Source organism: Mirounga angustirostris, unplaced genomic scaffold (assembly GCF_029215605.1).
Source record: "Mirounga angustirostris isolate CCGP_5_RB_7025 unplaced genomic scaffold, mMirAng1.0.hap1 SCAF_8, whole genome shotgun sequence".
In the NCBI taxonomy this organism is placed as follows: Eukaryota; Metazoa; Chordata; class Mammalia; order Carnivora; family Phocidae; genus Mirounga; species Mirounga angustirostris.
The window spans coordinates 67,658,649-67,684,518 of record NW_026991716.1 but is presented as its reverse complement, the minus strand read 5'-3'; the positions used below and the strand labels follow the sequence as shown (position 1 = coordinate 67,684,518).

Below are 25,870 nucleotides of genomic sequence, written 5' to 3'. Positions count from 1 at the left end.
TCACACATGACAATTAGCCATTTAAGTTGTTATTTCTTATGATTATCATTTCTTCATTATTAAATACATCTTGTCATCTGTTTGGTTATATGGAGCATCTAAGTCGAGTAGTGGCATTTAAAACAGAAGGAAGTCCAAACTAAGAGTCCACAAATAATTGGGTTATGATTCTAGCTCTCCCTCTTACCAGTTGTACAACTTGAGCAGGTCATTTAGTTTTCTGATCTAAATTTTTTTTTATAATTTCCCACACAAACTCTTAAGAATTTATTACGGCAGTTATTCAGGAAACAATAATAATACCTACCTAACCTCCCTACAGGGTTATGGATGGAATGAGAATACATTAAAATAGTTTTTAAACTAGCAGTATATATAAATGCAAGGTAGCATTATTATATTTATGGAATTCATGGTAGGAAGATTGAGTGAATCTGATTTTAGTATTTTTGCATGCAATCTTGGCAATCCAAATATAGCTTAAAGTGATTTTTTTTATTCCTTTAGTCAGTTATTAAAGGTTGTACAGTTTAGATAATATTCGTGGTTTCAAATGAAATTGAAAATGAAATATTTTGTAAGAGATCATGACCCAGATGTGGTATCCTCTAACTTCGTTACTGTTTTTTCTGTATGTGTTGTAACTTGCAATGATGAAAACAGAGAAATGTCATCAGTAGATATATATCATAAAATGGCCTTTTTGTCATTTAAAAATCAAGAAATGTGGAATCTTGAATGTAAAAGATAAGTTTTTAATTCCAGCAACGTTATAAACTGGGCTAATTTGAACTCTATGCTCCAAAAAACTCATAGAAGAACTGAGCTAATGCTACAGTACTCTGGTTTTCAATTCTCTTTGTTTTTGGAACGTGTGGATTTCCCTTTGTTTCTTGTGAACCTAACTATGTATATTAGAAAACGTTATAGTTTATCCAGTGCTTGCAGATGTTTGTGTTCCTAGACTTTTCCACAGAAAAGAAGCTAGATAAAAGCTTTAATGTTTAGATTCTCTAGAGGCACAAGTATAGCACTATGTAGAGAGAAAAAGCCATATGAGCCAAGGTGAGGAGGGAAATTGGAACTGAGATCCCACCAGGACTGTTGAAAGGTTTCACCCTCAATGAAAACAATAGTATAATTCCCTCCATGAGGAAAAATATCTGTCTGCTGCTCTGGTGTCAGGAGAGGAGTCTCCCTAAGCTCGCACTATGCAAGGATTTAGAGCCCAAATTTACACTACCCTAGTGTGTAGAAATTCATCAGAGGGAGAAAAAACCAATCTCTAACCACAGATTAATTAATAATGAAAAAAAAAATCACAAACTGTATAAGGGAGTGATCCATCATATATACAACAACAAACACAACAAATGGAAATATTAGCACCCTCTTCCCCAAAACTTGACGTATGATAGATAATTTCTGAAATACTGTACTTCATCAAATCTAAAACACCAGTGACTTATTTAATGTACCACCAAGAAAGAAAAATGAAATGCTGCCTATTAAACTTGGATTTGTTATTTTGGTTTAAGAGATAAATGGAGAGATAAGAAGCCCCTTACCGGGGCTGGGGAGGAGGCGGGTATTTTTAAAAATTTAAACTAAATAGGATTTCTGAAAATGAAGTGTATAATCATTGAAATTAAGCTCGGAAAGATTAAGAGATACGGTAGATGAAAAAATTCAGTGAGAGAGGGTAGACAGAATGGGAGAGGGGCAATATTTGAGGAGTTAATGGCTATATACATTTCCTAGGGTGGATAAACATTTGACAGAGCATGACTTCTGACCAGGATATATATGAAAAAAATCTTTACCTGGAATAATAGCGAAAAATTAAAACTCTGAGGACAAAGGAAAATGTTAAAACAACCATACAAAAAATATGGGAGAGACCTGTATTCATGACTCTGCACAGTTATACTTATGCATTTAGAATCTAAACATTAAAGCTTGTATCTTTCTCTTCCTTTCTAGGAAAAAGTCCAGAATACAAATATCTGCTATATACATATATATATATATACGTACATACGTATGTATGTGTATATATATATGAGTTGCTTTATATATATCCAACTCTAGATACTGGTACAGCTGATTCATTTTACTAATGTTGAACTGAGACTCAGATTAAGCAGCTCTCCAAGATCCGTAGCTATTTGTTGACAAAGTGAGAACAAGAGCCCATATTTTCTGTATCTCGTGCACCAGAACTATATGCAGTATTCTTAGAGAATAACTAGTGTATAAGAATGTAGTCTCTTAAGTATTCAAAATAATGAGAGCAGTATTTAGAGCTTCTCCTTCCACAAGCCAAAAGTATTAGCAGACAAATAGAAGAAACAAGAAAAAATTCTAATTTGATCACTTGTTTCTTACGGTACTCCTTGATGGAGGGAGGTGTGAAGACTTAGGACTGTTAACTGTTCTTTATTACCGTCACTGAGAAGTAAAAACTGGATTTATCACTTTTTATGTTTCAGAATTAACTATAAGTTAACTATCAACCTAACTCTAGCAGAATATATAAAGCAGTCATATTCTTCATACTTCAGCTTTTGTAATTGAATTTAATAAAATACAAAGCAAGATTTTAAAAATTAAATTTTTATGCAAATTAGCATGCTAAATAATCTGTCCCATTCCTTTATTCAGCAGAGGTGTGTTGAGTGGTTACCATAAACTGTACTGAGTAATGGAAACCCAAGATACAAACCAAGAAAAATGAAGTGTTTTACATAAATATATTTAACATTTTCCTAAAATCTGCAAAGTTTGTAAAGACAATATGTTATAATATTTAATATCCAAGTAATTATAGTTTCTGTCAAAGTGGTTAGTTACCCTTAAGAGGTTAGAGAGGTTGGACACTGTTCAGACGATGTTACCATTGCATAAAGCAATTCTGTAATTCCTTTAACTTACCCCCTCATCCCCACACATACACAGCTATCTTAAGAGTCAAGGTTTCGGGGACACCTGGGCGGCTCAGTCGGTTAAGCGTGTCTGCCTTTGGCTCGGGTCGTGATCCCAGGGTCCTGGGATTGAGCCCCGCATCGGGCTCCTTGCTCAGCGGGGAGCCTGCTTCTCCCTCTGCCTGCCACTCCCCCTGCTTGTGCTCTCTCTCTCTCTGACAAATAAATAAAATCTTAAAAAAAAAAAGAGTCAAGCTTTCAGATACATATTTTTTTTTAAGGCCATTTATATGATTTCATTACACAGGAAAATCTGAAATCACAGTTTTCTCTTTGGATATGTTATTCTTTTCTATTTCACTATCTTTTTTAAGTTTTTATTTTTATTCCAGTTAGTTAACATTACAGTGTGGTATTAGTTTCAGGTGCATTGTAGTGATTCAACACTTCCATACATCACCCTGTGCTCATCATGACAAGTGCACTCCTTAATCTCTTCTTGTAACCATTAGTTCTCTATAAATAAAAGTGCCTTTCTTACTTTGTCTCTTTTTTTTAATTTTTAAAAAAAAAATTTTGTTATGTTAATCACCATACATTATTACATCATTAGTTTTTGATGTAGTGTTCCATGATTCATTGTTTGTGCATAACACCCAGTGCGCCATTCAGTACGTGCCCTCTTTAATACCCATCACCAGGCTAACCTCTCTTTCTCCTATTTCCCATTGCTTGTTTTTGTTTCTGAAATTCTACACAAGTGAAATCCTAATAGTATTTGTCCTTCTCTGATTTATTTTGCTTAACATTATACTCTAGCTCATTCATGTCATTGCAGATGGCAAGATTTCAATTTTTTTGGATGAGTAATAGTCCATTGTGTATGTATGTATATGTATATATATATATACCACATCCTCTTTATCCATTCATCAATAATGCTGCTATAAACATATGGGTAGATGTATCCTTTTGAATTAGTGTTCTTGTTTTCTTTGGGTAAATACCCAGTAATGTGATTGTTGGATCATAGGGTAGTTCTATTTTTAACTTTTTGAGGAACCTCCATACTGTTTTCTACTGTGTCTGCACCAGTTTGCCTTCCCACCAACAATGCATGAGTGTCCCTTTTTCTCCACATCTTCCCCAACGCCTATTGTTTCTTGCGTCGTTGCCATTCTGACAAGTGTGAGGTGATACCTCATTATAATAATGTTTTGATTTGCATTTCCCTGATGGTAAGTGATGATGAACATCTTTTCATGTATCTCTTGGCCATCTTTATGTCTTTAGAAAAATGTCTGCTCATGTCTTCTTCCAATATTTAATCAGATTATTTGTTTTGAGGATGTTGAGTTTTATAAGTTCTTTATATATTTTGGATACTCACCCTTTATTGGATGTCATTTGCAAATACCTTCTCCCATTCCATGGGTTGCCTTTAGTTTTGTTGATTGTTTCCTTCACTGGGCAGAAGCTTTTTATTTTGATGTAGCCCCAATAGTTTATTTTTGCTTTTGTTTCCCTTACCTCAGAAGACATATCTAGAAAAATGCTGTTATGGCTGGTAGCAGAGATTACAGGCCTGTGTTCTCTTCTAGGATTGTTATGGTTTCAGGTCTCATATTTAGGTATTTAATCCATTTTGAATTTCATTTTTTGTGTGACACCAGTATATTTTGATAATTTTGTATATATTATAAACACCTGAGCAACCACTTAAAAAATTATAGCAGAGTTACAGTCATAAACACAATGCATGAATCAAATGGAATCTGTTCAAGTAACCCACAGGAAGATTGGGGAAAAAAAATTAAAAACAACAGAACAGACAGAAAACAATAAAATGACAAATGTAATTGAAACCATACAGTGTGTTTTCCAGCCACAATGGAATCAAACCAGAAATAAAAGTAACAGGAAAATCTCTAATCACTTGATTGATAACTAAATAAATATGCTTCTGAATAATTTTTGATACCAAAGTCTTACGGGAAATAAAACACATTGAAATAAAAATACAACATTTCAAAATTTGTAGGATGAGGCTAAAACAATGCAGGGAAATTTATAGCACTAAATGGTACATCAGAAGAGAGAAAGTCTCAAATCAGTAACCCATGCTCTCTCCTCAAGAACCTAGAAAAATAGGCGCACCTGGGTGGCTCAGTCATTAAAGATCTGCCTTCGGCTTGGGTCATGATCCCAGGGTTCTGGGATCAAGCCCCACATGGGGCTCCCTGCTCTGCGGGAAGCCTGCGTCTCCCTCTCCCACTCCCCCTGCTTTTGCTCCTGCTCTCGCTCTCTGTCAAATAAATAAATAAAATCTTAAAAAAAAAAAAAAAACCTAGAAAAATAAAAATAAAATTAACTTACAGTGAGCAGAAGATAGGAAATATAAAAAGCAGAAATGAATGAAACTGAAAACAGAAAAACAATAGAGAAAATCCATAAAACCAAAAGCTGGTTCTTGGAAAAGATCTATGAAAGTGATAAACCTCTGTTAAGATTTAGAAAGCTAAAAAGAAAAAAGACACAAATTGCTAATACCAGGAATGCAATAGAGGATCATTACAGACCCTGTAGATATCAAAAGGATAATAAAGGAATACTGTAGGCAACTCTACACATACAGATTTGATGTCTTAGATGAAATGGACCAGTTCTGAAAGTACAAACTACCACAACTCACCCAGTGTGAGATCATTTGAATAGCCTTATAACTAGTAAGGAAATTTAATTTGTAATTAAAACCTTTCAAAAAAGAAATCTCTTAAGTCCAGATGTCTTCACTGGTTAATTCTACCAAATGTTTAAAGAATTAACACAAATTCTACATAGTCTTTTCCACAAGGTACAGAAGAGACTACTTTTCCATTCATTCTATGAAACCAGTATTATCCTGATATTAAAACTGGGCCAAAAAAGTACAAAAGAAGAAAATGCAAATATTCTTTTTTTTTTTTTTTTAAAGATTTTATTTATTTATTTGACAGAGAGAGATACAGCAAGAGAGGGAACACAGGCAGGGGGAGTGGGAGAGGGAGAAGCAGGCTTCCCGCCGAGCAGGGAGCCCGATGTGGGACTCGATCCCAGGACCCTGGGATCATGACCTGAGCCGAAGGCAGACGCTTAACGACTGAGCCACCCAGGCGCCCCGAAAATGCAAATATTCTTAATAAAATATCAGCAAATAGAATTCAACAATATATAAAAATGATTTTATACCATGACCAACGGGGTTTTTATCCAAGGTTGTAAGGCTCATTCAGTATTCAAAAATCTGTCAGTGTAACTTATATTAAGAGAAATTACATGATCATATCAATTAATGCATTTGACAAAATGCAATACCCATTTGTTCTAAGAATGTACATGTTATATACGGTATTATATGGTATAGTCAACACTGCCACAGGAGGAAATGAGTATGGGGCTTAAAAGGAAATTTACTGTGCTGACAAGTCCCAGAGATGTTGTCATTTAATGCTTAAGCCAGAGCCTTTATTGGGGTTTCGATGAGAAAGGCAAGACAGAGCAGGGTAAACACTTCAGGACTGGCTAGTTTGAATAATTCCAGTGTGGGCTTTGGGGGCATAGGGGTGGTCTCTAGTAGTCTTGGGACAATTCAAGGCAGAGGAAATACTGGCTTGGTGTGTTGGAATTAGATAAGGAGATGGTTGGTTTACATGTGAAAGATGTATTCTCATTGCGGCTTTTTTGCTATCTGTAAGAAGTAAGAATTGGTTGGCCCTGGGAGGGTCAGTCTCTCCTCAGGTCTGTAAAGAACCCAAAATATCAGAGCATCAGGAATACAGAAAATAAAAAAATATAATTAATGTAATTAGCCCTATGATGAATGGATGCCAGATAGACAAATATATAATGTAAGAAAAATAGCACCGTTAATGATATAAAATAGGGAGAGGGCATGAAAAAAAATTATTAGAGAAAAGGAGCCTTGATGAGGAAAATAAAGGATTATTAAAAGTTCTAGGACTTGTACTCATCACAGAAATTGTATGTGAATCCCTGTGCTGAGTAGTAACACTTTGTGGTAGTGATGTTAATAATACCACCTTTTTTTCTTCTCTTAGGACTACAGAGACATCATTGACACTCCAATGGATTTTGCTACTGTTAGAGAAACTTTAGAGGCTGGGAATTATGAGTCACCAATGGAATTATGTAAAGATGTCAGACTTATTTTTAGCAATTCAAAAGCCTATACACCAAGCAAAAGATCAAGGGTATATAATTAAATTGTTTTTATTTATGTTTAAATGAAATCAGTAGAAAAGTAGGTTAAGTAACTATGTTGCTTTAATTAAAATTTAGAGCAAAATTTAATAAAAATTTAGACTTTCTATTATGTTCTTAATGGTACCCTAGTGGAAAAAAGAATTCACATCTTTCTATTTCTTTCCTTCTATAAAATAACAGTGATGTCACTAATGTTTAGGAATGGTTTTCTTGAATACATATCACATACATATTGTCCTGGTATATGTTAGGGTTATGTGGGCTTAACTTTTCCAACTGTTTTTTGCATTAATGGAAAGGCATTTTTGTGAATGAATTATAAAAATGAGTAAAGTTATAAATATCATTTACCTCTCTTTGGGCAGACAAGACATCACAATCGGGTGATATATGGAAATGAAATGAAAAAGAATAGGTGCTAATTCTAAGTAGCAGTGGAAAACAGGTTCAGAACCTCAGGGATAGTTTCAGTGTGATAGAGTTCACAGGAATTTTGTCTACATGAGCCATCGGAATTGATATTAAGGCTTTTCTCTAAGAATCTGAAATCTTGAGGGGTGCCTGGTTGGTTTAGTTGGTAGAGCATGCAACTCTTGATCTCGGGGTTGTAAGTTTGAGGTCTTTGTTGGGTGTAGAGATTACTTAAAATGTTTAAAAAAAAGAAAAGAATCTAAAACCTTGGAATATTTCTAATCTAAATATAAAAATAGTTTAATTGTAAAAGTGCTTTAGTTTTGCTCTTCATCCAAAGAGATTGGGAAAAGGTAATGTTTAAACTTTTAAAACTTTTTGCTAGAAAAATAAGTTACATGTTAATATTTACTGAACAGGCATTTTCCTTTGAGGAATGTTTAAACACTTCTTTTCTTATCACAGATTTACAGCATGAGTTTGCGCCTGTCTGCATTCTTTGAAGAACACATTAGTTCAGTTTTATCAGATTATAAATCTGCTCTTCGTTTTCATAAAAGAAATACAATAACCAAAAGGAGGAAGAAAAGAAACAGAAGCAGCTCTGTTTCCAGTAGTGCTGCATCAAGGTATTTGATTTATTTTAAAAAGCATCAACTGATCTATAACTTTGTCATCTAAATGATAGAACTCGGTGTTTTTTAATACTTCCTTTACTATTCCCTATATTGCAGAATGATATATTTGACATGCAAGTTCCTAAGATGTGGAGGATTTTTAATCTTTTAACTAAAGCTATACTAGTGTAAGTGCTTAAATTCAAACTGCTAAATCTATACAGTAAAACAGCATTTTTAGGATAGTGATGGCATCATGCTTTCTGTCATATAACTGTAGCATTTATGGCAGTCCTTCACTAAATATTCACTTTCAAAGGCTCACAACCATATGAAATCCACTACAAATCTCATATTTTAACATATTTCATAATAGTACAAATATTGAATCCAACAGTATAAAACTATTTTATTCATCTACATGAAGCTATAAGAATGACTAATGATATTATTTTATTTACAGCCCTGAAAGGAAAAAAAGGACATTAAAACCCCAGCTAAAGTCCGATATCTCTACCTCTCCATTCTCTACACCTACACGAACAATACCACCACGGCATAATGCCACTCAGATAAATGGTAAAACAGAATCCAGTTCTGTAGTTCGAACCAGAAGCAATCGAGTGGTTATAGATCCAGTTACCACTGAGCAACCATCTACTTCTTCAGCAGCAAAGACTTTAATTTCAAAAGCTAATACATCTGCAATGCCAGGGAAGACAAGTAAGAATCAGTTACAGTTTCTAAATTGAAGTATATGTAATTTTTAAATTTAAGCTTTTATTTTGCCAAATGAGATATACTTGGTTTTAGTAAATAAATTCCAGCAGACAGTGTTAGTTTTCCTCTCTTTATTGTTTGTTTTGTTTTTAATAAGAAAAAAATTGAGGTTTAGGAATGTCAGTGTACAGTAATGCTTAAAAATGGCAACTCTGATCCAGACTGCCTGAACTTAAATCCTGGTACCCAGACTTGGTAACAATTTGCCAAGGCATAATCTTTAAGTGACTGGACAGCGTCAAAAAGGTCTAAACTGTTAAGAGTATATTTGTGTATTCCTTTTTCCTGTTTGAAAGTAAATTTCCTAAGGAAGCATTAAGCAACTCCTCCTAGGTTTTATCCTTTTGGCTAATTCAAGCAATCCAGGTTAGAAATAATCCCAACCTCCTTGCTTGTTTTTAGGTTAAATAACTCTTAGTTTTTAATCGTGTGTGTGTGTGTGTGTGTGTGTGTTTTAGTTCTAGAGAATTCTGTGAAACATTCCAAAACCTTGAATACTCTTTCAAGCCCTGGTCAATCCAGTATCAGTCATGGCACTAGGAATAATTCTGCGAAAGAAAACATGGAAAAGGAAAAGCCAGTCAAACGTAAAGTGAAATCATCTGTACTCTCAAAAACATCCACTCTTACAAAGTCATCACCTATCATTGAGCAAGGTAAAGTGTTATTTGTATCTTCCAAGATACATAGTAGGTATTTCTTAAAAATGATGCTTTTTGTCAGAGGTAGCATTTATATCCACTTTTTATTAGATTGCCCATTTAAAAGTCACACGTTCTGTACTAGTTGATACATTCAGTGAGACATCTCTTGATTTGCAGCTTTGTGCCCAAAGCAAACTGTATTGTCATTAAACATTAAATTAAAAGCCATAAAAATTGCTATATGGAAATAAAAACAAATTCTAGAATCAAAGGCTTTTAGTAATGTAAATTAAATAGTTCTGACTTCATTATTACAACACCTTAAAAAGTGTATTCAGGGGCGCCTGGGTGGCTCAGTCTTTGCCTTTGGCTCGGAAGGGGCTCCCTGTCTTCTCCCTCTACCCCTTCCCCCCCTGCTTGTGATCTCTCTCTCAGGCTCTCGCTTTCAAATAAATAAAATCTTAAAAAAAGGAAAAAAGTGTATTCAAGAAGTTTAAATTAAATTGGATTTAATTAACCCAGTGTAGCAGTCTTTACTTTTCTAGAAAAATTAAGTTCTTACATCACAAAATTCAGCACACTGCCCTTCACTAAATGGTAACTCATTAGGGTAGACAACAGCCCAACCTCTATTCTGTCATACAACTTTTAACCCTTTAGAGTTAAGCTTCCAGATTCTTGCATCTGCAGATTTTCATTATAAAGACTTTGTTTGAAAAATGGAGAAAGTAACTGATATAATACATCCTGTGACATGTTAAAAGAATTATGGCTTGTTGGCAGTAAGCAGCTCAAAAATAAGCATTTTGTATCATGAATTCTGAAGTACGCTTAAACAGTTTCCTCATGAACATTCTCCTCAGCAGCCTCTCAAAATTTAATTTTTCTACTGATACATTCTCTTTTTGATGAATGGCGTTGGGGTCTACCCCCTGCATAAACTTAAAATGAGGGAATCATCTGGCCTTCTCTTCCAGATCTACATCATAATCATTAGTTCTTGTTATTTCTGCTTCCTTAATATCTCTGAAATCCATTCCTCCTCTCACTTCTGTGTTCTTAATTCAGGCCGACATAATTTCTCACCTGGACTATTGTCCTAGTTTCCTAACTGGTCTCACTGTTTCCGTTCTTGGCTCTTCCTCACCCAGTCCATCTTCCACATTGTGCAAAATTGATCTTTCTCATCATTTATTTATCTCCAGCACATCTTGTGCACGCATGCCCACACACTTCAAATCCTTCCCTGCTTTCAAATCATGTGGAATCAGTTTTAATGTTTTTGCCTATTATATAAGACTCTTCATTACTTGGCTGTTGCCTAACATTCCAGCTTTCTTTACTTTCTCCTTTTTATGTGCCAGGTATCCTACAACTTGGAAGTCCCTGAATTTTCATTGCCCTTTTCTTCTTTATTTGGAATGTCTTTTTTTCCTCCCAATTTAATGGTTTCTTGAACCTTTCAAGTCTCACTTTGAAATAGCATCTACTCTAGGAAGCTGCTTCTTGGGTTCTTTAGACCGAATCAAGCACTTCATCTTTTATGTTCCCAGAACACCCTGTTCATTGCTTTTTGTGGTAGAGTATTCTTTACATGTGTCTGTATCCAGTAGAATCTGAACTCCTGTTTAATTACTTTTTCTAATCACCTGTACTTAGTATATAATGGACAGTAAGTGAATAAAGAAGCAAATGTGCTCACTTGGGCAACACATGTACTGAATAAAGAAGCAAATGACTTTGTATATATGAGTGTTTTATATTTTTATATTTGCTTCCTTTCTGAACTAAATTAAAAGTTTTGTATAGTATATTGGCCTTGCCTCTGTCACTTTGAACCCTACAAAAATCAAATGTATATAGTGAATTGGTTCTAACATTATGATAGGGAGATATAAGTTTTGAGTATCACAAATATACAAGAGTTACCAGTACAGTATAGAAATACAATAAGCTAGTAAGTCATTAATAATGACTTATTACATAAATATTGACACCTGGATTAACTATTAGAATCAAGAGGCAGTGCTGTCCAGGCGAAATATAAACCATGACATATACATGGTTTAAGTGTTCTAGTAGCTACTACATGCAATAATAACAGGTGAAATGACCAATTTTAATTATTTACTCCATTATGTCCAAAATATTTCAACATGAAATCAGTATTTCAAAATGTACAATGCTTCAGTATTCACATTTAAATTTAATTAAAAATTCAGTTCCTTAATTGCATAGCTGTGTTTCAAGTGCTCAGTAGCCACATGGTTAGTAACTACCTTACTGAACACAGGTCCACATAGAGCTGCATTAGTTCTTAACCTTTTTAGTTTATGTATTGCTTTGTAATGTTGATGAAACCTGTAGTTCTTTCCCCCAGGAAATGCATATAGGTGTATTCACACAAAATTTGGACCATTTCAAGAAGTTCATGGAGTCCTTGAAGTCACACTCTAGAATTTCTATAGTGGGTACATGGACTGGATCTTAAGATTCCTTGTCAGTAGTCTTAATGTTAAAACAAGATGTATAGAATTCTTAGGTTAAGTGTAACTGTGTGTTAGAAAAAATAATTACTTTATTCATACACACACACACACACAGACACTACATTTCTCCCTGTTCCCCTTTCCTTCATTATGCCAGAAAACCACTAAAGAAAATTATTTGTACTCTGGGGGTCAGGAAATGAGGGTTTTGCCTTTTCCTTCTGCCTCTGACCTCTTGTGACCTTGATTTTTTTCTGTGATACTTATGAAGTGTAATTCAAACCTGTGACCAAAAAAATTCCATTATGAACATTATGAAGAAGCATTCACTTTAAAAGCAGTTTTCATCTCTTTATGGATTTCCTCTAGAATATTGCATTGCAGATCACCCATCACAACCAAACAAAAAAATCTCAGAACTTTGAAGGAAAAAGTTAATGGTAATACATGTTTATCACCTTTTTCCTTCATCTGATGGGGTAATAGCATTTTTTTAACACAGAAGGGCAGTTCATCATGATCTCTAGATCCTGTAGATTTAGAATTTGATCTCTAGATTAATTTTCTGATCTTTTTTTTTACAAAGCATAATAACCTTTATCATGGAATTTGTTACAATTATAATGGTGGCATACATAATAGATTTGATTGATACATGGAGTTAGTACTGCTTATGAAAATAAATCAGTTGTTTGCCATTCAATTACATAAGGATATAGGACTATTTCAAAGAGCCTGTGAGTGAAGAAAACTGCTGTTATTTATTTCATCCTTTTTAAACAATTCTGAGAACCTAGTTCATGACCAAGAGTAACTTGTTTCTACTCTTATAGTTAGGACAGATGAAGAATATCAAAGGCATGGTAGTTTTTCTGGAGAATAATTGATGTAAATTATTCCAGTAGATGTACTCTGAAACTTCTTATGTGGTAGGATTACTACAAGAGGAGGTCCCTTTTACTTCTAAGGGACATAAGGAAATATTTAGACTGTAAACTCTTCTGTGATACTAGAAGAGGGTATGATGATCACATCCAAAAAGGGATCAAATAAGAGTGAGAATCATTCCAGTCTTGATAGTCCCTTTTTATTCCATCCCTAGTAGGAAAAAGTGATTAGAGGTAAGTAGAAAGGATGATATGCTTATGTATTCAGATTACCAAGTTAAAATGTCATGGATTTTATACTAAGATCATTTTCCATAATTGAGCTGCTTAAGGGTAGGAATACAGGAGACTTTTTAATGAGGTAAACAAAGTTCTTTGTGGTTGCTAAGCTGCATACAAGTATACAGGGTCATTTTGTGTAATGGAAACAATGCTTTTATATTAGAGCATGTAGTAAAGGTAATAGTGGAATGAGAAGTCTTGGCTGATCCCCAGCTCGATCATAATTTATAGTATTAACAGGTTATTTATTTGTTCTGAGTATCATTTCCCTCATGTGAGGTCATTAATGATTTCATTGAGGATCTGTCCTCCTCTGTGAGTTTCAAGTAGAAAATAAGATCATTAAACTCTCAGCCTGTGGTGGTGGTTCTTCTCATTTTAGTAAAAACAAAAATTAGAATTATGTTATTACATTATAGCAATGTCCTTAATGACTAGTTTGAGGGTCAAGTAAAAAAAGCAATTCCATATATTAAGTGTGCTGTTGTTCCTTTTTAGCAGATTGTAAGAACAATGCTTTCATACCAGGAAGCATTCAAGTAAATGGCCATGGAGGGCAGCCATCCAAACTTGTGAAGAGAGGACCTGGAAGGAAGCCTAAGGTAGAAGTTAATACCAACAGTGGTGAAGTTACACACAAGAAAAGGGGTAGAAAGCCCAAAAAGCTACAGTATGCAAAGCCAGAAAATTCAGAGCAAAATAATGTGCATTCAATCAGAGATGAAGTAGTTCCTTCTTCAACATGCAGTTTTCTTTCTGAAACTAATACTGTAAAGGAGGATTTGTTACAGAAGAAAAGTCGTGGAGGCAGAAAACCGAAAAGGAAGATGAAGACACAAAAACTAGATTCAGATCTCATAGTTCCTACAAGTGTTAAAATGCTAAGGAGAAGTAACCGAAGAAAGACAGATGATCCTATGGATGAGGAAGAAGAGTTTGAGGAACTTAAAGGCTCTGAGCCCCACATGAGAACTAGAAACCAAGGTCGAAGGACAGCTTTCTATAATGAGGAGGATTCTGAAGAGGAGCAAAGGCAGCTGTTGTTCGAAGACACCTCTTTGACTTTCGGAACTTCTAGTAGAGGACGAGTCCGAAAGTTGACTGAAAAAGCAAAAGCTAATTTAATTGGTTGGTAACTTGTACCAAAATATTTTCCTTCAAAATCATAAAGTAGGTACAGTTAAGGAATATGTAGAACTAAGGCTTCTGCTTCCTTGCTGCTATGGTGGATTAGGGAATGTTATGATTTGATTTGCAAAAAAACAAACAAACTTACAAGACACTTCACTTCTTTAAATGAATATATATATATATATAAATATATACATATATATTTTAAATGTTTGCTATTTATTGCCCTTAGGTAGGTTATGCATTTCAACATTCATTTCATTCACTGTTTGAAACAAAAGAAATTGAGGACCTATAATGAATTCCCAGTTTATTTCTGGAAAAGACAGTTCTGCTACACTCTTGAGGAGCATAATATTCCTAGTGATAGAGCATTTCATGTTAAAATGAATTATTTTTGACCAAGCCAGGTACATTTCTATGGATACAGAAGTCGTGCCCCTAGGAAGACAGATGTTACCAGAGTAGCAGTAAATTAAGAAGTGTGTTTCCTCTAAAGATAAATATAAAATTCCCACCATTTGATAACCCTAAAAAGTTTAATTTTAATTATAGAATGTTCATCTACAAAGAATCTAGACAAGGCTTTTGCTGTATTCCATTTCTGCCAAACGTAAGAGAAAATGTACTTATGAAAAGGAAACATATCCACATTGGAAAACATTTGACTGTCTAATTTTTCAGACCTTGATTCTTATATCAATCACTCAATCTCTGTTTATTGTGCCAAAGACTGAGAATCAGTGCAGTGGAAAGCCTGTTTTTGACTGTCAGGACAGCATACACTTTTCAATATTGGAAAGGCTATATATTATTCTAAAGAGCACGTTATTAAAAAGAGTTATGCTGAGATGTATCTTTTTTTTGGTACTTAATAGTAGAAAATAATGCACTGGTGGGTCCTTTGACAGAGATGTTTTAGAGAAAATGTTTAAGTGGTTAAAGGATTCAAGGAAAATACAGGAAAAAGGTATGGGATTTGATGTTTACTTGTTGATCTGGATTGATGTCGTTTCTAAACTTTAGACATATCTAATAGGCTAAAATGACTTACAAAGAAATGTGTCTGTGTGTGTATGTGTATATATTGATAAATGGGTATAATTAAATATATATACAAACACATACTTATATACTATTACCCAGGTATAAATTCTTTTTTCAGGATTTTTTAGATAGTGGTAGAATAAAAATAATTTTAAAATGTCATACTTTATAGTTTAATTTTAAGGGGAAGATTGGTTATTTTCAATTATTAAAGGTTAAAATAGGCCAAATCACTTTTTATGCAATCATGTTTTATACAGTGGTCTCATTGCACATTGTGTTTTTTCTGCACTTTTTATGGTATCCTTATCACGCTGGTATGTCAGTATACACCCTAAAGAAAAATTCCATTTAATGATTGTGCCTTGTATTCTATTATTTTTTGCATCATTAGTAAAATTAAGTTGTCTATTGTAAATGATAACTATATGACTTAGGAGAATGTATTGCTATATGTACTGCTATGGAAAAGGAAAGCAGTTATTTATTTGTTTATGGTACAGTTAGTTATTTTATACCTTAAAAACCAACATAAATACCATTTCTATTGTTTAAAAATTATTGTCCATTTTTTAAAAAGTTTAAAGAATGTAGTATTTTCTGAGGACTGGTATGGTACAAAAATGTAACCAAAATTTTCAGATACTACATTTTTAAAAACTGAGGATGGGAAAATATGTATCAGCATGACCCTGATGTAGAAAAATAAAGTCTTTAATTGAACCTTGGCAAAATACATTACATAATTATTTCTTTACTTGTTTCTGATAGGGATAAATGTTAGCCGTCATTTAATTGTATTGAAGAACAATGGAAAGTGATGCATTTGGGCTTTTTAGATCATTTGTAACTAAATTTGTACAGAAATCCTCCTGTGAAATTAAGTAAACCATTTTCCAGATCTTAACTGGATTGCTGAGATTTTGCAGTTGAGAAATAATTTCAAATTTTTCAGGTTTTTGTATATTTATTTTTTTCTAACAAATATATTTAACTATATAATTAAAATTCAGTAGTTAAACTCTTCATAATGCAGAAATGGATGGCTTGGTTGTATAGTAAAGTGAGTCTTTCAGTTACACCATTATTGAGAATAATGTGTACGTTTGAGATTTAAGTCATTAAAGTAATGTGTTGCTTTTGAAGGCAATCTATTTGAAACATGTAATTTCCTGATGTTATCTGCATTGTGTTGGAAAAAAATAATAGACTATAAATCCATTTTTGTAAAAATTACGTGTATAGTTTTAAGGTGTGTACAGAAGAAGAGCGTACACAGTCTTAGAGTGGAATATACCTCTAGTATGATGTATGGATTGGTTCTAACTCTTGAGCAAAGAAATGAATATTTACCATCTTACCTGCAACAAGTAAATGTACTGTTCCTGTTCTAAAGACACTGTATATTTATGACCTTATTTGGACATCATTAGACACTGGTTTCTTAGTAAAGCAAAAATGGCTTGGATTCAGATTCTTTGTAATTGAAACACTTAAAAACGTATTCGTAATACCAGATATATTTAGATTTTATATTTTTATAATTTAGCTTCTATACATTGTAAAAGTTGAATTGAGAAATTTAAGTCATCATCATATTTTTGTTCTGTTTGACCAAATATCAAAACTACTGGAAAAATATCCTCTTTGAGACAGTGACACCATGTATGTACTCTTTGTAGGCCAAAAGGAAATGTTGGCAGTTTTCTTAGGTGAGCAATAGAAACCTCAAGTTTATTGAAAGTTTCAGAATACATGGAAAATATAAATCAATTTATATATTTTTAAGTCCCTAACCCTAATATTGTCTCCACCCCAACAGTCTCCAGTCCCAATCAAATCTTATAAATGTTGCAAATGAGCAGTTTAAACATTCAGTTTAATTACAGCCTCACAACTCTGGGCAATAGATATATACCTTCTTAAAATTTTATCCTTTGCAATCTGCTATTATGTCATTAGACTGTTTTCTGCATAAATTTATGTACTAAAGAATGTTGGTCTTGTTTCCATTGTTATTATTGGCAGAGCTTCACAAATCTGAAGACTATTTGTTAACATTGTTATGAAAGTATCTTCCTCCTTTAATTAGAATAACTATAGGATAATCGTGAGCTTGATCATGTCACATCTGAGATACGAGTTTAGCTGGATTTAGTATCACTTGGAAGTGAATTGCATAAGATAGACTGGTCTGCAAAAAGATCCTCATGCAGCAGTTGTGTTAACATCTAGAACTGCCCCTTACCTGCAGTGTAGTATATTAATCAGACGTTTTAACAAATGTATTCAAGTAACATTTTTGCTTATGTGATATTCACATTTACATGTTTTAAAAATCTGACTTATAAATTAGTTCCTCTAGTTAATAGTATTTAATTCTAGCATTCCATTTTATCCATACATACCTATGTATCTCTCACATGTCAATTGGAAGCAATTTTGATTTTGTTTTCTATCTAATGAAAACAAATTGTTATTCTGAATGTTTTTGTTCACCTGAAATTTATTTTTAAGTAGGTTGAAGGGACCAAGATACTTGAGTGTTTAAAGGGCTATAAGCATTCTCCTTATATGCAGGAAATAACATGATTTTAAAAGTCATAAAAGGGGAATTAATTTTATGTTCTGTGAATTGTCCCCATACTAAAAAATTATTTAAGAAAGTATTTTTTACATAACAGGTTGTGATGTGGTTTAGTTATATTTAGGTGAGAATTTATTTTCCTATTAAAATTAGAAAAATACACCTTTTCCTTACTTTCCTCCTTGCACTTCCCCTCAGTTCCCCAAATTTCCAAGTGATTTGAACTAAGTTTACTAAGAAACTACTTATGTTCTTAATTATACTGAGCAAAGCACTACAGATGATATTTTGTACTATGTACAGTAACCAAGAAGAGGTCAAATTGAGTCAGAAGACTGTAAGTACCACTTTTGACGCTCCAGAGATAAATCTTGTACACACTGCAGTAAAACAACTAGAAAATATTATGAGCTATAAATATATATTATTTTTAGTTTTGATAGCTCTGTGTTGAAATACTTTTTTAATGCAGATAAAATCATCAGGAAATTAACCTTTATATGGCACAAAACCAAATACATTAATAGTGGGTGGCTATGAGTTTCTACATTTAAGGAGCTAAGAGAATAGGTTTGAGATGATATATAGTACACACGATATGCAGAGAGGCACACACATGCTCATTACTTTTAAGATTGTGTGTGTTGATTAATCACAATGGTAAACTATAAATGGAGGCAAAATACAAAGTTACATTTTTGGACCATATTAAAACTGCAAGAAGATGAGGTCTTTATTAAAGATCCTTTAGAAAACTGTTAAATCCTGTCACACGATATTTAGACGTGTAGAATGTAGCTCAATTTTTTAAAAGTAACTGACCTAGAGGGTTAAAGTTGAAACTGACACATTTTCAAATTAAAATTATACTTATTTTGTACAGAAAACAATGTTAAACACAAGCAAATCTGTTGTATGTAATAAGTAACACAGAGTTTAAAGACAAATTATTTAGCTTTATTAAGGTTTTTGTTTTTTTCCTTCCAGAAACCTGGAGTATCATGTTATAAATGGCAGTCTCACACCAGAATAGCAGTGCCCTTTCTTTTTGTACATATTGATTGGACCTTTCTTTACTGTTATGTGGACACTTTCTATGTTAGTTTTGATGCATAATTCTTTGAATCCTTTTATACAAACTAGAATGTATGTGTAAGAATTCCTGTCCCTGCAATGTAGTAACTACAAACTTATTTTTAAATAAATAGAAAACTTGTTTTTCTAAGCTATTTTGTAGAGCCTCCTGATTTATTTGCTTTTTGGGGGGAGGGGGGAGGTAACACATTAGCACTAAGTGCATCATTTCAACAGGCACTGTACCAAAAGAGCTATTATGTAAATGCCCTATTTAGCAGAATGTTAAAGTTACTAACCAGTTGTGGGTACCCTAATTCCAAAATAACCAAAGGTTGAAAATAAGTCCTTGGCCTTTTTTTTTTAAAGAATTTATTTGTTTATTTGAGAGAGAGCGTGTGCACATGCGCACCTCAGTGAGCAAAAGGGAGTAGAGGGAGAGGGAGAGAGAGAATTTCAAGGAGACTCTGTGGTGAGCAGAGCCCAACTTGGGACTTGATCTCACCACCCTGAGATCATGACCTGAGCTGAAACCAAGAGTGTGTCGCTTAACTGACAGCCACCCAGGCACCCCAAGTCACTTGCCTTTTAATACGTACATTTAATAAAACAATTTTACTAATTTACTAGTGCAAGTTATTTTACTGGGTGATAAATATATTCAGGTATTTCTAAGAGATAATTCAAAGGAACAGTTTGTGTATTTTTTTCAAAATGTGAAGTAAAATTCCTGCAAAAAAAATGATGGAATGTTGAAAATTTTCACTTGTTAAGCAGTTAATACAAAATAAGATTTGTGAAAGATTGCTGTTTTCCTAGAAGTTTGTTCAGATTGGCATACATTTTTTACTTCCTAAGAATCCCAATTTTAGCATAAAGAATACATAGGGCTATAACAAATGACAATTCAGATTAAGCAGATAAATGGGATGATTTGTGATTTTGTGCTGTTAATGATCATTTCTCCCTAAGAAATTTTGTTTAAGGGGAGCCTGGGTGGCTCAGTTGTTAAGCGTCTGCCTTCGGCTCAGGTCATGATCCCGGAGTCCTGGGATCAAGCCCCGGGTCAGGCTCCCTGCTCCACGGGAAGCCTGCTTCTCCCTCTCCCACTCCCCCCTGCTTGTGTTCCCTCTCTCGCTGTGTCTCTCTCTGTCAAATAAATCTTTTAAAAAAATTTTGTTTTTGTTTAAATGACTGTATAAAATAAATCTCTAAGTTGAGGAAAACAAACATTCCCGGAGTACCTTTTTTTTCTCTTCCTAAACTAAAGCTGATACTAATACCTAGTATATACTTAGAAGAACCAGTCAAGAAAAATTTCATTTTCAGCAACCACTTTTTACTGGTTTCCCTTTTGTAATAACATCAACTTTGTCTTCGAGGCTATTTCCCTATTATTTAAGGACAGTAAGATTAGAAACGTGAGCACAAGACCTCTATCCCTTTCAATAAATAACTTGTATTTGTAATCGTTTTCACTTAACACGTTTACTGTATGTAGATTGCTCTTTGGTTTTGTTTGGAAAAAGAACAGTAGAAAGGATTCAATGAAATAATTTTCTGCCTAATTAGACACCATGGTGGCAGCAGTGTAATGGAATGAACTAGGCTTAGAGTTGAGTCATCTCTTTTAAATTCACTTTCTTCATCTGTAAAGTTTTTTAAAAAATGATTGGATAATCTGCAACATCCAATTCATTTCAAGTAGTCATATGATTATGTCTCATTTGTATATTGTCCCCTGTACTTGTGGTTCAGTCTTGACTTTTCTGTTAATCCATAAATAAAATAATGCCATTTTATGTTTAACTTCCAGGCAAGCTGTACCTTGTGGCCATCACCTGATTGTAACAAGTGCAAGATCTTCTGAACTCTTAGAAAAAGGAGTTTTGAGTTGCAGTATCTGTTTACACTAATAAAAAGTACTAAAGTTTGTGATTTTCCCAGGGCCCTCTGGGAAGTCTCAAAGATAGTTTCTGTATAAAACACATCTTGAAATTTTTATTTTAGGATTCAATTTTGGGAAAGCAAAATCAAAAGTTTTCTGAGGAGATTTAATCACTTCATTAAGACAGGATCATAGGTGCCTGAGAATAATAGTTGGTTTCCCACTTAATAGAAGTGAAATAAAATATTTAAAAAGAAACATAGAAAGCAGAATAATTTCAAGGAAACTCACATCTTTGCCAAGTGGGAAACTTCTTTAATTTTGGTCTTTGTTTTAATAATGAAGGGCATTATAAAGTCAAAACAAAGCCAAGCAAATTATTCTGATGAGATAGGGAAAATCTATCTGAGCAGATTATACAGAAGTTGAAGAGCGATTTAGTCTTCTTTTGAGCTCTTTAAGAACAATTTATTATTTTGATGGAGAACACCAAATTCTAGTATGGTATTGACATAGTCCTTAACGATAAAGTTTTCATACCCTCTTCCCTCCCCTTCCTTTTCTTGTAAATAAGTGCACCAAAACTGGGGGAGTTTAGCCAAATTTTTTTAGTACATTTTGTAAGTTTCTTTTCAGACTCTTACTCTTCTAGATCCTCAAGTTTTTCATACTTTGGAAGAAATAGACACTTCAGGACAAAACACTCTGTCCTTGAAAAACAAACTCATTCTGTTATCTTGATACTTAATTGTGTTTTTCTGTCTGTATTTGTTCCTGGTCTCAGCTACATATGCTAATTACAAACTTTAAGCAATGTAACTATTTTACTGAGAAAACTCAAAGGAATTGAAAACTGTCCTATGGAAACACTTTTGCAGAATAGCAAAGCTCACGAATACACATAACTTTGAAACCTTAAAGTTGCAAAAATGAACATGTCTGTTAAATACATAACCCAAAAATAGCCATCCATAGTATATAAATACAAGAAGCAAATGCAAATAAAATTATGCTGAGTGAGCAGTATTTCAGTATTGAATGTTACATACAATTAAATAGGTATCCAATGATTACCCATTAATTAACTCAATTTAATATTAATCCAAAGTTTTAAGTTACCTGAGGATCTTGGAAGTTATATTCAAGCTGATATACTATGAAACATAATTACTATTATACAAACATTTGTCAGAATCACTATTCAATTTATTTGAAGACATTTTATGTTTTTATTCTCAATATTATGTAAGTAATGTTAGCTTATCTAGTTAGTAGACCAGCACGAGAAATTTAAGGGCTTCATATTAACTTGTCTCTTAAGCAAGCCCAATCTTCACTTTAAAAATAAAATGTATTGTTGGATTATACTCCATACTTATATAGAAAAGACAGCCATTATTTAATTTTTAAACTGTTAAATTATTTTAATAACCAAAATTATTAAATCAGCTTAATTTACCCAAAGATTCACCTTAGTTATATGAACTGGGACTCTTATATTAAAATGTTTGTGAGCTACTTGTTTTTGTAAGAAAGATTGTTAATGTCCCTTACAAGTACTAGAAAAAACCTGGGCGGGGAGGATGTGGTTTCCAATTACCATATTATAATATTTTAAATGTCCAGGTTTCAACAAAAAATTGAGGCATTCGAAGAAGAAAGTATGGCTATTCACAGGAAGGTAAGATCGCTGGATTAGATACAAAACTGATGAATGTTTTACAGACGAATACGATAACTTTGTAGTTTGTCCAATGAACAGAAATGATTTTTAACGCTACTGGATAAAATGTACAAGTTAACATGTAACTTTACTTGATTTGGGTGGGACCTTTAACCAAAGTCTTAAAAATCATCGGAGAAGACTTCATATACTCAGCTAAAACACTACACGCACATTTATGAAACAGATAATTTCATCAAGCTTTGTGCTCTTTTCATGATATAAGGACAACCCTATTAAACCGTATAGGCCATATTTATCCCAGAGAAATAATAAACATATATGGCCACTTTGCTCTAGATAGAGCTCGCTCCTAAAGACTCTGAAGTCCCGGTTTTGTTTTTTTCATGAGTCACTAAAATTTGCTAATCCCTATGGTGACCTATTTCCTTTTTAACTCTAGTCAAGCCTCCTCACTTATTAAGACCACTTCAAAGATTGTCTGGAATGTATTTCTCTGTCATCACTATTACAAAACCAAGGAATGCTAATTAAACTCTCACAGTAGTCCGAGTAACATTGTATAAAGTAGAGTGACATTATTTCACCAGATATCAAACTACAATTAATAAAGAAGCCTGCTATATAAAAACTGTGCAAAACTTGGAGCAAATAAAGTTCCCTTCTCCCTTTTCAGACATGCCATTGAGTGAACAAATTCTAGCTTTTTTCTCACCATTCTGACCGTCTCTTTTGTGACTTTTTTTTCATTTAAATGTAGATTTTTCTATCTTAGCTGTCTTTGCAAACTGTATGTACTCAAGTGCCAAACTCATACTGATAGTAATGATCATTAATGCACTAATTAAATGCTATGTGCCAAGCCCTGTTCTACATTCTTTACATACAGTAGCTCTTTTGTTTGTTTTTTTAAGATTGTATTTTTAAGTAACCTGTACACCCAACGTGGGGCTCGAATTTACAATCCCGAGATCGAGTCGCATGCTCTACCAACTGAGACAGCCAGATGCCCCCATATAGTAGCTCTTTTAGACTGCAGAATAGTTTTATGAGTTAGATACAATTATTATTCCCATGTTACATTAGGGAAATTAAGCACAGAGATTAAGTAACTTGCTCTCTACTCAAAAATGAGTTGACGGGGTTAATGAGTGATTTCTATATATGATTTATAATAGTGGCTCTAAAGGCAATTCTTTCTAAGATTGGGTCTTATTACAAAAAGCCATTATACAGGCCACCAAAAGGGCCTGCTTGTACTACCCATAATCATTTTCTGATATCTTGGATTTTAAAAACCACCCATCTGTCATTACTTTTACTTGAATCCCCAACAGTATATTTCTAGACATATGTTAGTCCAAGTCCTCTAAGAAGTACATGCCAAGATGGGATTAAAAATGGAAGGATTTGAATAAAGGAAATGCCTATGAAAGAAAATTGGAAGGGAGCTAGGAAAACCTAAGATCCATCAGATGCAATGTAAGTGTGACCCCAAATGAAGGTGAGAGGGAAAGTAAGGCTGGATGAAAGTACCTTTGACTGCTGTATAGTCTAAGGAAGACTTGGCAGGACGACTGGGGGAGTCATTGAACCAAAGTTGACAGCCAGAGGAGTCCCCCATCTCCCAGGTAGGTGTGCAACCTGCTTTAGTAACCCTGCGTGCCCAATATTGGCAGGAAGCATCCTCAGGAAGGTGAATCTATGGCGCAAATGCAGCGACGGTGCTCAGAGTGTAGCTGCAGGGGCCCCTGGTCTAGTGAGCTCCCTGTAGATGGGGTTCTTCAAGGCACATTCTCATGGCCACCTCAAGATGGTCGAGCAGCTGAAGAGCTTTTGACTTTATTTTAGTCGTAAGATCAGTGTAACATTTTTACTTAAGTATTGCCATCACTTCTAACCCCTTGATGTCTTACACTGTTAGGAATGCAGACTCACAGTCCTTGAATAATTTTCTCTGCTAATCTCAATTGTTCATAATTTAATTCATGATATGCAACTCAGTATCCAATGATCCATATGATGTGGCCAGAAGTTCATATGTGAAGCATGATGATAATTCTGTCTATAATACCTAAGATATAAAAAATATAACTTGTTACTATTATTATCAATAAAATTTATTCAGCTTATGAAGGCAAATGTCAGAATTACCTAATAAGGGAGTGGTTTCATCATTACATATGGGCAATGCATGATTCACTGGAAATCTTGAGAGCAATTCTATATATGCCATATTTCACAGAAAGCTTTGAAATTGTTTAGGAGTGTTGCCTTGAATTAATTCTTTACATGATAGAGGTCTTCAACCAGGAGACTTTCAGAAATGGAATTTAGGCAAGACAGCCTAATACACACTAGACATAACACAGAAATGTTGGATTATAACTGCGTAAACAGACTTTTGCCGCCTATTCTTTTTTGTTGTTGTTGTTGTACAGTTTGGATGCCTGTCTACCAATAGCCCTGGTGTACAAAACTAGACATTTTATTTTAGAAACATGAAAGCATTGTACAAATAATTTTAATGTGCTGGATATTGTGATACCAAAACTCAGATAATGGCTCATCTTCAAAATTAAGATTCATTTCAGTCAAGACTTTAAAGAAGTTATCCTCTGGGTTAACCTTTTTAAAATAATTCTCAGCTGAGGGGCACGTTAAAAGATACCCTTTTTCTTGAGTTTTGAGAAAACTTTTCAGTGTTCTCTTACAAGTTATTAATCCCAGGAGTGAGCTAATAAATGTATTAACTTGTTGATCCCTAGTTAAAGCAAGTTTCTTTTAATTTAGAGGAATTGTGGGCGCCTGGCTGGCTCAGTTAGTTAAGCATCCTACTCTTGGTTTTGGCTCAGGTCCTAATCTCAGGGATCGGAGATGGGCTCCACGATCATCAGGGAGTCTGCTTCTCTTCTTTCCCTCTGCCCCTCCTCCTCCCAAATAAATAAATCTTAATTTAGAGGAATGGTTAAAATGGTCTATATTACAAATGAAATTTTATTTTGGAACACTGCATATGACTCAAATATTTTGGCATAGTATAATATTACAATGATTACAAATATTGATTCTACACTCTGTCATCTTGCGCTTACTAAGGAGCAGCTAGAAAGTGTCAAAAGATGTAAGAGTATATCATCTGTTCATTCCTATTTGCTTCTC

At 33.8% G+C, this 25,870-nt stretch overlaps 1 protein-coding gene across 4 annotated transcripts in view; it reads left to right on the top strand.

Moving 5' to 3' along the window:
• PHIP (pleckstrin homology domain interacting protein) overlaps nucleotides 1–19,287 on the top strand; it is a 135,355-nt gene extending 116,068 nt beyond the window's left edge. For 3 of the 4 annotated variants that reach the window (XM_045867129.3, XM_045867128.3, XM_054505441.2), the window contains 5 exons: nucleotides 7,022–7,174; nucleotides 8,064–8,227; nucleotides 8,679–8,938; nucleotides 9,454–9,651; nucleotides 13,796–19,287. In XM_045867129.3, coding sequence (XP_045723085.1) covers nucleotides 7,022–7,174; nucleotides 8,064–8,227; nucleotides 8,679–8,938; nucleotides 9,454–9,651; nucleotides 13,796–14,433 — 1,413 coding nt within the window. In that variant the 3' untranslated portion in view covers nucleotides 14,434–19,287. The remainder of the gene's footprint in view (nucleotides 1–7,021; nucleotides 7,175–8,063; nucleotides 8,228–8,678; nucleotides 8,939–9,453; nucleotides 9,652–13,795) is intronic. The other variant, XM_045867130.3, reaches the window with a different exon arrangement.
• The last annotated feature ends 6,583 nt before the right edge of the window (nucleotides 19,288–25,870 follow it).